Here is a 15,134-nt window from a genome sequence, read left to right on the forward strand (position 1 = left end):
TCTTCCTGTGTAAACTGGCTAGCAGTAGTCTTCCTGTGTAAACTGACTAGCAGTCGTCTTCCTGTGTAAACTGACTAGCAGTCGTCTTCCTGTGTAAACTGGCTAGCAGTCGTCTTCCTGTGTAAACTGACTAGCAGTCGTCTTCCTGTGTAAACTGGCTAGCAGTCGTCTTCCTGTGTAAACCGGCTAGCAGTAAACTGTCTGGGAAATTCTTGCCAGCCTTATCATGTTTTATATCATGTGTAAGCTGTTTTTCTCTCACTGGTGTGATATTGATCTGTAACTAAGATGATATTGCTGCTGGAATCTTAGCAATGGCCACTCCTGGATGTAACTAATAATAACGTTTTTACAGAACGGTTACCTCACAAAAACTCACAGCAGTAGAGCAGAAACGGAACTGTCTCACTCGCTGACAGAACTCATCAGTGGCCACGACACTTCACTTCACTGAATTAACCCTATCCAAACTGAACAGAACTCAAACCTAGTTCCTAGCTTGCTTGGACTACAGTCTTAGCACTTATTTTTCTAACTTGAACGTTGAACAGTTATACAGCTGTCCCCATAGGAGAACCCTTTAAATAACCCTTTTCGGTTCCAGGTAGAACCCATTGAGTTCCAGGTATAGAAGGATTCTATAGATAATCCTTTCTATAGAGGGTTCTACCTGTAACCCAAAAGGTTTCTACCTGTAACCAAATAAGGATGATCCTATGTAGACAGCCGAAGAACCCTTTTGGAACCCTTTTTTCTAAGAGTGTATAATCCGAACATAGAGTATGGCCGGAAAATGAGGAATAGTTATGCTTTAGGCTACTCATTGTTCAACTATTTGCATATTCAAACAGCAACATAATGAGTTGATATAATCTGTTGAATAGGCTATTTCTTCCCAGTACACCACCATTACACAGATCATACCTCTAAATTATAAAACATGAGAATCTTTTTTTTTAAACTGGAGAAAAGAACGTAGGCTACTAGAAACAAAACTGCCCTACAATTAAAACAATCCATTGTATTACTGTCAATTTAAAACAAAAGACTTAAGAGGATAGGATATGAGAAAAGGATATGACTCAATACACTGTTTCATTCACCGTCCTGAGGCTGTGGGAGCAAGACATTGTACAGGCCTAAAACAAGACACAGGAGGCTAATGAAAATAGCAGACTAGGAGATATCCCACATCCACGGAAGTGTGTCCCACCAGAGACAGGCTATAACAATGATATCACCAGGATGAGCTGAAATCAAATGCTCGCAGACATGCACAGTACACACACGCAAGCATGTACATATGCAAACACACACACACATACATACACACAGAAATATACACACCAAAATACACTCACGCAAGCATGTACCTGTGCACAGACAACTTCCCATGTTACTCTCAGATCAAAATAGTCAACCATAAATGACATAAACAGAACAGAGAATAAGAGGTGCTGACCCACCCTGTCCATTAGTGTCCGGAGTGAGACAGAGAGTAAAAGTGAAGTGCAGAAGTTTCTCTGTGGAGCTCAGGGTTCCATGCTCTGTGAGACCCCGTCACGTCTAAACTCTCTCCCACCGAGCAGCACTCGTGCCGGGCATGCCTCTGTCTCCCTGCCCTCCACTACCCCTGGATCAGGCTTTCAGATCAGACAACTAACACGAGGATAACCACGCAACACCAGCTTCCCTCTCACTCCGAGTCCGTGTCTCCTCCTCAGCCTGTGAGAGAGTGTGAGTGAGAGAGAACTAGAGTGTATGTGCGTGTCTGGGTGGTCACTGTAACTAACTGAATCAGCGGTGTTACTCACCCCAAGACAGAGTGGGGAAGAAAGAGAGAATGAGTGAGATGGAGAAAGGGAGGGAGGGGGATAGAGGTGCTGCAAGTGTCTGTGTTTGTGTGTGGGTTGGTGTTTCTGTCCTTGTGGGAACCTAAAATCCTCAAAAGTCCCCACAAGGATAGTAAAACAAGAAAAATTATCCTTTGTGGGAACATTTCCCACATCCTCATGAGGACAAAGGCTATTTTAAGCGTAGGGGTTAGGTTTAGAGTTAGGGTTAGAATTAAGGTTAAGGTAAGGGGTTAGTGGTTAGGGTTAGGTTTAGCGTTACAAACTTTATAAGTCTTTTTAAAACTCAAATACACTACAAGTGTGCATTTCCTGCTGTGCAGGAAAATCCTCAGCAACAAAAGCAACAAATTAAGATCCTACATCTGTAGGCATACAGCTCACTACACAGACTGTCTACTGAAACCCTTCTACGGTTATTCCCTACATAGTGCATTACTTCGTTAGTGCACTACTTCTGACCAAAGCCTATGTAGGGAACAGGTTCCATTTGGGACGCAGGCATCGAGTCAGTCTATGTGCCTACCAATCATCTCATCCATCTTTTACTCCATTGTGTGACTGTTGCTTAAGGCTGGTTTCTTAAACCAAATCAGTCAGTTTCACTTTAAAACAGCGTGGGTGGTGATAAGGATACTGCAGGCAGGAGGGATTGTAAGGAACAATCATCAGACACGCAGACCAGGAAGAGCTGTTCGCTGAGAAAGGAGCAGATTGGTGCTTTATCTCTACAATGAGTGCTAAAACAATTCACTTCCGGAAAAATATGTTTCTTTCTGCTAATTGGACAAATTGTACTGCCTTCGAAAATAAAAGAGTTCAAAGACACCCTGTTTTCCCTCTGTTTCATGACAATCAGCCGTACTGTGCTGATGGTCGGAAATACAAATGCTATTACAAAGCCAACTAAATTCATAGCCTGAGTGACACCGGAGGCAGAAAACCAGGTCATTTGTACACTCGCTGCCAGTCAAATGTTCAAGCTTGACAGGCTCACAGCTATAAACATGGACTGAGACCTCAAAAACAATTCTGACAAAAACATGAAAAGACACCAAAAACAACCAAAACGCAAAATGCCTCTAGATATAAATAATATGGACTAGTCTGGTCATTTCTGCATCATAAATAGAATACTCCTGACATATACCCTGAACAAGTCTATGGGAGCTGTAATGTCTATATGGGAGCTGTAATGTCTATAGAGTGGCTATGTGTGTTGAACAGGTGCTGTAACTAGTTAAATTAAATGTGTTTAATAAAGTTAGTCATTACCTGCTTTTCCAGCTTCTGCTGCCTGAGGCTGGTGCTGTCATCATCAAGGGCACTGAGAAGAGACGAAAGACAAAATGGTTACTATCCACTCATAACTCATATCTGACTGAGACATAATACAAGTGGTTCTGTGGTTAATACCAATCTGTTAGGGGAACGGCACCTCAGTACCTCCAGGCTCTGATCAGGCCCTACACCCAAACAAGGGCACTGCGTTCATCCACCTCTGGCCTGCTCGCCTCCCTACCACTGAGGAAGTACAGTTCCCGCTCAGCCCAGTCAAAACTGTTCGCTGCTCTGGCCCCCCAACGGTGGAACAAACTCCCTCACGACGCCAGGACAGCGGAGTCAATCACCACCTTCCGGAGACACCTGAAACCCCACCTCTTTAAGGAATACCTAGGATAGGATAAAGTAATCCTTCTCCCCCCTTAAAAGACCTAGATGCACTATTGTAAAGTGGCTGTTCCACTGGATGTCATAAGGTGAAAGCACCCATTTGTAAGTCGCTCTGGATAAGAGCGTCTGCTAAATGACTTAAATGTAATGTATGTAAATGTTATCTGGGTCTCATCTGTTATCTGTTATATTTACAATAAGAAACAATTTGCTACAGTGGTCACTAATGAATGCACCTCTGATCGAGGTTGGGTGGTATGCAGATTTCTATACCGCTTCTGTACCATACCGGGGTATTTGGTATTACCGGAAGTGCACACAGGGGGCCTTATTTATTTTTGAAAAAGGTATTGAAAATCATACCATCGGTATATCTACAGTTGTCAGTTGGAAGTTTACATACACCTGAGCAAAAAAAAACATTTCAACTCAGATTTTCACAATTCCTGACATTTGATCCTCGTAAAACAAATCCCTGTCAGTTAGGATCACCACTTTATTTTAAGAATGTGATATGTCAGAATAATAGTAGAAAGAATGATTTATTTCAGCTTTAATTTCTTTCATCACATTCCCAGTGGGTCAGAAGTTTACATACACTCAATTAGTATTTGGTAGCATTGCCTTTAAATTGTTTAACTTGGGTCAAACGCTTCGGGTAGCCTTTCACAAGCTTCCCACAATAAATTGGGTGAATTTTGGCCCATTCCTCCTGACAGAGCTGGTGTAACTGAGTCAGGTTTGTAGGCCTCCTTGCTCACACATGCTTTTTCAGTTCTGCCCACACATTTTCTATAGGATTGAGGTCAGGGCTTTGTGATGGCCACTCCAATACCTTGACTTTGTTGTCCTTAAGTCATTTTGCCACAACTTTGGAAGTATGCTTGGTGTCATTGTCCATTTGGAAGACCCATTTGCGACCAACCTTTAACTTCCTGACTGATGTCTTGAGATGTTGCTTCAATATATCCTCATAATTTTCCTTCTTCATGATGCCCTCTATTTTCTGAAGTGCACCAGTCCCTCCTGCAGCAAAGCACCCCCATAACATGATGCTGCCACCCCCATGCTTCATGGTTGGGATGGTGTTCTTCGGCTTGCAAGCCTTCCCCTTTTTCCTCCAAACATAACGATGGTCATTATGGCCAAACAGTTCTATTTTTGTTTCATCAGACCAGGCGACATTTCTCCAAAAAGTACGATCGTTGTCCCCATGTGCAGTTGCAAACTGTAGTCTGGCTTTTTTTATGGCGGTTTTGGAGCAGTGGCTTCTTCCTTGCTGAGCGGACTCTCAGGTTATGTCGATATAGGACTCGTTTTACTGTGGATATAGATACTTTTGTACCTGTTTTCCTCCAGCATCTTCACAAGGTCCTTTGTTGTTGTTCTGGGATTGATTTGCACTTTTCGCATCAAAGTACATTCATCTCCAGGAGACAGAACGTGTCTCCTTCTTGAGCCGTATGACGGCTGTGTGGTCCCATGGTGTTTATACTTGCATAATATTGTTTGTACAGATGAACGTGGTACCTGCAGGCGTTTGGAAATTGCTCCCAAGGATGAACCAGACTGTACAGCACTCTGAGGTCTTGTTGATTTCTTTATATTTTCCCATGATGTCAAGCATAGAGGCACGGCATTTGAAGGTAGGCCTTGAAATACATCCACAGGTACACCTGCAGTTGACTCAGATGATGTCAATTAGCCTATCAGAAGCTTCTAAGGCCATGACATCATTTTCTGGAATTTTCCAAGCTCTTTAAAGGCACAGTCAACTTAGTGTAAACTTCTGACCCACTGGAATTGTGATACAGTAAATTATAAGTAAAATAATCTGTCTGTAAACAATTGTTAGAAAAAATACTTGTGTCATGGACAAAGTAGATGTCCTAACCGACTTGCCAAAACTATAGTTTGTTAACAAGACATTTGTGGAGTGGTTGAAAAACGAGTTTAAATAACTCCAACCTAAGCATATGTAAACATCTGACAACTGTAAATTCCCCGGTATATGGTATATTGGCGCCCCCCCTTGGGTTGTGCCGTGGCGGAGATCTTTGTGGGCTATACTCGGCCTTGTCTCAGGATGGTACGTTGGTGGTTGAAGATATCCCTCTAGTGGTGTGGGGGCTGTGCTTTGGCAAAGTGGGCGGGGTTATATCCTTCCTGTTTGGCCCTGTCCGGGGGTATCATCGGATGCGGCCACAATGTCTCCTGACCCCTCCTGTCTCAGCCTCCAGTATTTATGCTGCAGTAGTTTATGTGTCGGGGCTAGGGTCAGTTTGTTATATCTAGAGTACTTATCCTGTCTTATCCGGTGTCCTGTGTGAATTTAAATATGCTCTCTCTAATTCTCTCTTTCTTTCTCTCTCTCGGAGGACCTGAGCCCTAGGACCATGCCTCAGGACTACCTGGCATGATGACTCCTTGCTGTCCCCAATCCACCTGGCCGTGCTGCTGCTCCAGTTTCAACTGTTCTGCCTGCGGCTATGGAATCCTGACCTGTTCACCCGACGTGCTACCTGTCCTAGACCTATTATCTGACCATGCTGGTCATTTATGAACATTTGAACATCTTGGCCATGTTCTGTTATAATCTCCACCCGGCACAGCCAGAAGAGGACTGGCCACCCCTCATAGCCTGGTTCCTCTCTAGGTTTCTTCCTAGGTTTTGGCCTTTCTAGGGAGTTTTTCCTAGCCAACGTGCTTCAACACCTGCATTGCTTGCTGTTTTGGGTATTAGGCTGGGTTTCTGTACAGCACTTTGAGATATCAGCTGATGTACGAAGGGCTATATAAATACATTTGATTTGATTTGAAAATGTGATATATTGCTCAAGCCTACCCTGTTGTCACTTACATCAATGACACTAATGATTTTCAATGGAATTCCACCAGGGGGCATCGCTACTGTGAATAATAACTGTGGACAAGGCACCGAAATGTCCTGGCAGAACTAGAATTGAACGTTACCAAGGTGTTCGCTTGAAAAAGCAGTTACACTGCTGCACATAACTAAGACTGACATACAGGATTACTGTCATACCTTAGGCTATAACTGTTTGAGCTTAGCCTGACTGCATGATCTGCACACTGTAAAAAAACATGTAGTTGTTAATAAATATAATTTTGTCCAGGAGTTGTTCATGACCACAGAGGCTAACTTGAAGAGAAAAGCTTAGGGCTCAAGCTACAAAACGCCTCACTTTCCTGGTGAGGTCAAAAATGATACTGTATCAGGACTGTATAATGCAATAGAACAACGCATCAGACAGCAGCACTACTGTGCTACAAAGCAACAGCAAGTCTAGATCTAAAACACAGTTCTCCATAGAGTCCTGTCTCTGGCCGTCATAGTGGTGGCTGTTGTTTGGGACTACTTTTCCTGGACTACTGTGAAAAGGCCCGCTGGGTACATGTTGCTAAGCTACAGTGGAGAAGGAGAAGAAGGTGGGAGTAGCAGTGGGAGTCTATTCAGAGGCACAGAGCGAGTTAGAGGAACCCACCGCTACTCTACCCAGCCACAGACATAACCTACAAGACACTCTCACTGACAGACATAATCTACAAGACACTCTCACTGCAAGAACACAGCGTATGTGGGGAGGGGGGGTGATGGAGGATGGGGAGTGTGTGATGGAGGGATGGGGGAGATTGTGATGTAGGATGGGGGAGTGTGTGATGGAGGGATGGGAGAGTGTGTGATGGAGGAGTGTGTAATGGAGGGATTGGGGTGATGGAGGATGGGGAGTGATGGGGGTGATGGAGGATGGGGAGGGATTGGGGTGATGGAGGATGGGGAGTGATGGGGGTGATGGAGGATGGTTGAAGATTGGGAGGGAAAAAAACAAGGTTCTGCCACCACCTGCTGAAATCTCTCAGAACAATTTAACATCTCTGGGCTTCACTAATTTCTCTGTCAGTCCACATGCTCACACCATCTGTTGCTGTCAAACAGCCTCGGCTGTATTATACCCTTTACATCTCCCATTCAGACAGAGCGTGTTACAGGAGCAGGACAAGAAGAACTTCATTAAGCACAACTATCTACAGTAAATAACAATCTCTCCATACCACTGATTCTCTCTCTATCTCCATGAGGATATAAGGGCCTCATTATGTCATCATCACCATTTCTGAAGGACCCGCACCAAATGCCAAGAGGAATAGAAAGCAGGATGATCATCTGCTGAGAGGCAAACATCATCCGTCTATTACGTGAACTCAGATTATTACAGACAACAACACCGATGACTTGGCCACGTCCTCCAACATCCTCAGAATGATGGATTCAAATCATTAGGCTAAGTAAGTAAGTAAATTACTACAGATTGAAATTCCACATTCTGTGGCAATAAGAAATACCAATGTCATCGAACCAATGAGTTTTGGACCTGACTTGGCGAGTTGCTTGTCTATTTATTCAACAACAACCCGTTTGGTCAGCTTAACATTAATGATCAGTCATCTCAGAGGCTGTAGAGCACTCTGTTTTAGTATACTGATTGTTACAGCCCTCTTTGAGTCTAATCAGCCCAGTGCAGCGCTATCCATACAGGCGTGCATATCTGTCCACAGGGAAACCATTACATGGCTCTGAGCAGGTGTTGGTGACGGTAGTGACGAGTGAAGGATGATGGGAGGTGTTAATTACACATCCGGGATGGTCATTACACTCAGAATAAAAAGGTGCTATCTAGAACCTTAAAGGGTTCTTTGGCTGTCCCCATAGGAGAACCCGTTGAAGAACCCTTTTTGGTTCCATGTTGAACCTTTGCTATAGACGGTTCTTAATGGAACCAAAAAGGGAAGAACCCTTTTAACCCTTTTTTCTAAAAGTGTAGGGTGTCCAGAGGAGGAGCGGAGGAAGAGCAGGGGAATCTTTCTTTTCAACAGCTGTCCAGCTAGGGACCTGGGTGGAGACGCAATGGGAATACTCTCCACTGGGGAAAGGCTGGAGGCTTGGTGGGTATGGTTACTATCAAAGGGTGTTTGACCTCTTTTGGACTGGGGGAAAAAACATAGTTGGGATACTGTCATTAAATGTGCCGGCCTGTAAAACTGACCCTTTTTAGGTGGCTCTAACACCCGAAAAGTGTCCCCATTCAACCCTAGAGGTAGAAGAGTGACTGTGTGTGGCCACTGTGGACATTCCTTGATTCCATTCATCTACTTGACACCACAATCAATATGGCTATCCATCTCCCAACACTCAACCTAGTCTCTCTGACAACACAACAGCTCTTTCTAGTAGACCCTTATCCAGACTGTTCTGCACAAATTTCACTTCACCGGTTGCACTACAGGGCCTTTACCTGGCACTCACAAAAACAGAGCATTTCTGAAGTAGTCTGTCAACTGACCTATTGGACAATACTATTGAGTAAAAAAAATATTCTTTGACCATGAAATGACTAGTTGATGGAAGCTGTGGGTGCCTGGGTGGGTGGTTAATCACAGGTATTTTAATTGATGAGTGCTAAAGATGTAGGATCTTAATTTGAGCCAGTTTGCTACAGCAGTATAATAATATTGCAGCAACAGGAAATGTTCATTCTTATGTGGTTTATAGTTATTGGACATTTTTTGTAGGGGTGATGCATTTTTCGTAAGGGAAAATAAAGTCTGAAATTTCAAAGTGGAAATTACAAACTTCAGCAGCCTCAAATATACTCCAAGTTTTAAATCTCCTGCATTGGGTGATCAAGTTAAGATCCAACATCGGTGCTGCTTACCTTGCTGTTGAGGTAGAGGAGAAGCTGGCGGAGCTGGAGGGTCTTCAGAGCCATGGGGTTTTCAAACAGGAACACAGGACACAGAGAAGAATAGAGTTAGCAAGAGATCAGTGACACCAAAAAGAACCATGCTAAAACGGGATGCTTTGGTACTGTTCTGACAGTACTGTTCTGACAGTCTCTACACGTGTGTAGTCCTTCAGCTTGAGAAGCACATGATCTTTCAAGCTTACAGGGAAATGGAAATCGATCCCCAGTCCATAACACATAATAAGCTATATATTTTTCATTTATCTAAAATAGGCCTACCTGAGCTAGCAGACATAGAACAGACAGTGGCCTGTACAGTAGTACTACAAATTAACACCTATATGACTGTGGCGTGGTCACAGCCCCCCAGACAGTGAATGAACACCTATATAACTGTGGCGTGGTCACAGCCCCCCAGACAGTGAATGAACACCTATATGACTGTGGCGTGGTCACAGCCCCCCAGACAGTGAATGAACACCTATATAACTGTGGCGGGGTCACAGCCCCCCAGACAGTGAATGAACACCTATATGACTGTGGAGTGGTCACAGCCCCCCAGACAGTGAATGAACACCTATATGACTGTGGCGTGGTCACAGTCCCCCAGACAGTGAATGAACACCTATATGACTGTGGAGTGGTCACAGCCCCCCAGACAGTGAATGAACACCTATATGACTGTGGAGTGGTCACAGCCCCCCAGACAGTGAATGAACACCTATATGACTGTGGCGTGGTCACAGTCCCCCAGACAGTGAATGAACACCTATATGACTGTGGCGTGGTCACAGCCCCCCAGACAGTGAATGAACACCTATATAACTGTGGCGTGGTCACAGCCCCCCAGACAGTGAATGAACACCTATATGACTGTGGAGTGGTCACAGTCCCCCAGACAGTGAATGAACACCTATATGACTGTGGCGTGGTCACAGCCCCCCAGACAGTGAATGAACACCTATATGACTGTGGCGTGGTCACAGCCCCCAGACAGTGAATGAACACCTATATGACTGTGGCGTGGTCACAGCCCCCAGACAGTGAATGAACACCTATATGACTGTGGCGTGGTCACAGTCCCCCAGACAGTGAATGAACACCTATATGACTGTGGCGTGGTCACAGTCCCCCAGACAGTGAATGAACACCTATATGACTGTGGCGTGGTCACAGCCCCCAGACAGTGAATGAACACCTATATGACTGTGGAGTGGTCACAGCCCCCCAGACAGTGAATGAACACCTATATGACTGTGGAGTGGTCACAGCCCCCCAGACAGTGAATGAACACCTATATGACTGTGGCGTGGTCACAGCCCCCCAGACAGTGAATGAACACCTATATGACTGTGGCGTGGTCACAGTCCCCAAGACAGTGAATGAACACCTATATGACTGTGGCGTGGTCACAGCCCCCCAGACAGTGATTGAACACCTATATAACTGTGGCGTGGTCACAGCCCCCCAGACAGTGAATGAACACCTATATGACTGTGGCGTGGTCACAGCCCCCCAGACAGTGAATGAACACCTATATGACTGTGGCGTGGTCACAGTCCCCAAGACAGTGAATGAACACCTATATGACTGTGGCGTGGTCACAGCCCCCCAGACAGTGAATGAACACCTATATGACTGTGGCGTAGTCACAGCCCCCCAGACAGTGAATGAACACCTATATAACTGTGGCGTGGTCACAGTCCCCAAGACAGTGAATGAACACCTATATAACTGTGGCGTGGTCACAGCCCCCCAGACAGTGAATGAACACCTATATGACTGTGGCGTGGTCACAGCCCCCCAGACAGTGAATGAACACCTATATGACTGTGGCGTGGTCACAGCCCCCAGACAGTGAATGAACACCTATATGACTGTGGCGTGGTCACAGCCCCCCAGACAGTGAATGAACACCTATATGACTGTGGCGTGGTCACAGCCCCCAGACAGTGAATGAACACCTATATGACTGTGGCGTGGTCACAGCCCCCATACAGTGAATGAACACCTATATGACTGTGGCGTAGTCACAGCCCCCAGACAGTGAATGAACACCTATATGACTGTGGCGTGGTCACAGCCCCCCAGACAGTGAATGAACACCTATATGACTGTGGCGTGGTCACAGCCCCCATACAGTGAATGAACACCTATATGCCTGTGGCGTGGTCACAGCCCCCCAGACAGTGAATGAACACCTATATGACTGTGGCGTGGTCACAGCCCCTATAAAGTGAATGAACACCTATATGACTGTGGCGTGGTCACAGCCCCCCAGACAGTGAATAAACACCTATATGACTGTGGAGTGGTCACAGCCCCCCAGACAGTGAATGAACACCTATATGACTGTGGCGTGGTCACAGCCCCCATACAGTGAATGAACACCTATATGACTGTGGAGTGGTCACAGCCCCCCAGACAGTGAATGAACACCTATATGACTGTGGCATGGTCACAGTCCCCAAGACAGTGAATGAACACCTATATGACTGTGGAGTGGTCACAGTCCCCAAGACAGTGAATGAACACCTATATGACTGTGGCGTGGTCACAGCCCCCCAGACAGTGAATGAACACCTATATAACTGTGGCGTGGTCACAGTCCCCAAGACAGTGAATGAACACCTTTATGACTGTGGCGTGGTCACAGCCCCCCAGATAGTGAATGAACACCTATATAACTGTGGCGTGGTCACAGCCCCCCAGACAGTGAATGAACACCTATATAACTGTGGCGTGGTCACAGCCCCCCAGACAGTGAATGAACACCTATATGACTGTGGCGTGGTCACAGCCCCCCAGACAGTGAATGAACACCTATATGACTGTGGCGTGGTCACAGCCCCCCAGACAGTGAATGAACACCTATATAACTGTGGCGTGGTCACAGCCCCCCAGACAGTGAATGAACACCTATATGACTGTGGCGTGGTCACAGCCCCCCAGACAGTGAATGAACACCTATATAACTGTGGCGTGGTCACAGCCCCCCAGATAGTGAATGAACACCTATATAACTGTGGCGTGGTCACAGCCCCCCAGACAGTGAATGAACACCTATATGACTGTGGCGTGGTCACAGCCCCCCAGACAGTGAATGAACACCTATATAACTGTGGCGTGGTCACAGCCCCCCAGACAGTGAATGAACACCTATATAACTGTGGCGTGGTCACAGCCCCCCAGACAGTGAATGAACACCTATATGACTGTGGCGTGGTCACAGCCCCCATACAGTGAATGAACACCTATATGACTGTGGCGTGGTCACAGCCCCCATACAGTGAATGAACACCTATATGACTGTGGAGTGGTCACAGCCCCCCAGACAGTGAATGAACACCTATATGACTGTGGCGTGGTCACAGCCCCCCAGACAGTGAATGAACACCTATATGACTGTGGCGTGGTCACAGCCCCCCAGACAGTGAATGAACACCTATATGACTGTGGCGTGGTCACAGCCCCCCAGACAGTGAATGAACACCTATATGACTGTGGAGTGGTCACAGCCCCCCAGACAGTGAATGAACACCTATATGACTGTGGCGTGGTCACAGCCCCCCAGACAGTGAATGAACACCTATATGACTGTGGCGTAGTCACAGCCCCCCAGACAGTGAATGAACACCTATATAACTGTGGCGTGGTCACAGCCCCCCAGACAGTGAATGAACACCTATATAACTGTGGCGTGGTCACAGCCCCCCAGACAGTGAATGAACACCTATATGACTGTGGCGTGGTCACAGCCCCCCAGACAGTGAATGAACACCTATATAACTGTGGCGTGGTCACAGTCCCCAAGACAGTGAATGAACACCTATATAACTGTGGAGTGGTCACAGCCCCCCAGACAGTGAATGAACACCTATATGACTGTGGCGTAGTCACAGCCCCCCAGACAGTGAATGAACACCTATATGACTGTGGCGTGGTCACAGCCCCCCAGACAGTGAATGAACACCTATATGACTGTGGAGTGGTCACAGCCCCCCATACAGTGAATGAACACCTATATGACTGTGGCGTGGTCACAGCCCCCATACAGTGAATGAACACCTATATGACTGTGGCGTGGTCACAGCCCCCCAGACAGTGAATGAACACCTATATGACTGTGGAGTGGTCACAGCCCCCCAGACAGTGAATGAACACCTATATAACTGTGGCGTGGTCACAGCCCCCCAGACAGTGAATGAACACCTATATAACTGTGGCGTGGTCACAGCCCCCCAGACAGTGAATGAACACCTATATAACTGTGGCGTGGTCACAGCCCCCCAGACAGTGAATGAACACCTATATGACTGTGGCGTAGTCACAGCCCCCCAGACAGTGAATGAACACCTATTTAACTGTGGCGTGGTCACAGTCCCCGAGACAGTGAATGAACACCTATATAACTGTGGCGTGGTCACAGTCCCCCAGACAGTGAATGAACAGCTATATGACTGTGGCGTGGTCACAGCCCACATACAGTGAATGAACACCTATATGACTGTGGCGTGGTCACAGCCCCCCAGACAGTGAATGAACACCTATATGACTGTGGAGTGGTCACAGCCCCACAGACAGTGAATGAACACCTATATAACTGTGGAGTGGTCACAGCCCCCCAGACAGTGAATGAACACCTACCTATATGACTGTGGCGTGGTCACAGCCCCCATACAGTGAATGAACACCTATATGACTGTGGAGTGGTCACAGCCCCCCAGACAGTGAATGAACACCTATATGACTGTGGCGTGGTCACAGCCCCCCAGACAGTGAATGAACACCTATATGACTGTGGAGTGGTCACAGCCCCCCAGACAGTGAATGAACACCTATATGACTGTGGCGTGGTCACAGCCCCCCAGACAGTGAATGAACACCTATATGACTGTGGCGTAGTCACAGCCCCCAGACAGTGAATGAACACCTATATAACTGTGGCGTGGTCACAGTCCCCCAGACAGTGAATGAACACCTATATGACTGTGGCGTGGTCACAGTCCCCCAGACAGTGAATGAACACCTATATGACTGTGCCGTGGTCACAGCCCCCCAGACAGTGAATGAACACCTATATGACTGTGGAGTGGTCACAGCCCCCCAGACAGTGAATGAACACCTATATAACTGTGGCGTGGTCACAGCCCCCCAGACAGTGAATGAACACCTATATGACTGTGGCGTGGTCACAGTCCCCAAGACAGTGAATGAACACCTATATGACTGTGGCGTAGTCACAGCCCCCAGACAGTGAATGAACACCTATATGACTGTGGCGTGGTCACAGCCCCCCAGACAGTGAATGAACACCTATATGACTGTGGCGTGGTCACAGTCCCCCAGACAGTGAATGAACACCTATATGACTGTGGCGTGGTCACAGTCCCCCAGACAGTGAATGAACACCTATATGACTGTGGCGTAGTCACAGCCCCCCAGACAGTGAATGAACACCTATATGACTGTGGCGTAGTCACAGCCCCCCAGACAGTGAATGAACACCTATTTAACTGTGGCGTGGTCACAGTCCCCCAGACAGTGAATGAACACCTATATGACTGTGGCGTGGTCACAGTCCCCCAGACAGTGAATGAACACCTATATGACTGTGGCGTGGTCACAGTCCCCCAGACAGTGAATGAACACCTATATGACTGTGGCGTGGTCACAGTCCCCCAGACAGTGAATGAACACCTATATGACTGTGGCGTAGTCACAGCCCCCCAGACAGTGAATGAACACCTATATGACTGTGGCGTGGTCACAGTCCCCCAGACAGTGAATGAACACCTATATGACTGTGGCGTGGTCACAGTCCCCCAGACAGTGAATGAAC

General features: G+C 46.7%; 1 protein-coding gene across 3 annotated transcripts in view; it reads right to left on the reverse strand.

Annotated features, from left to right (window-relative positions):
* The window catches only part of LOC115107109 (tubby-related protein 3-like), a 44,547-nt gene that overhangs the window by 14,933 nt on the left and 14,480 nt on the right, over nucleotides 1-15,134 (reverse strand). For 2 of the 3 annotated variants that reach the window (XM_029630503.2, XM_029630502.2), the window contains exons 2-3: nucleotides 9,263-9,304; nucleotides 3,129-3,180 (exon numbers count right to left, since the gene is read on the reverse strand). In XM_029630503.2, the coding sequence (XP_029486363.1) occupies nucleotides 3,129-3,180; nucleotides 9,263-9,304 (94 nt within the window). Of the gene's footprint in view, nucleotides 1-1,466; nucleotides 1,760-3,128; nucleotides 3,181-9,262; nucleotides 9,305-15,134 lie in introns of those variants that run through there. The other variant, XM_029630504.2, reaches the window with a different exon arrangement.

This window comes from Oncorhynchus nerka, linkage group LG23, assembly GCF_034236695.1.
Source record: "Oncorhynchus nerka isolate Pitt River linkage group LG23, Oner_Uvic_2.0, whole genome shotgun sequence".
Lineage (NCBI taxonomy): Eukaryota > Metazoa > Chordata > Actinopteri > Salmoniformes > Salmonidae > Oncorhynchus > Oncorhynchus nerka.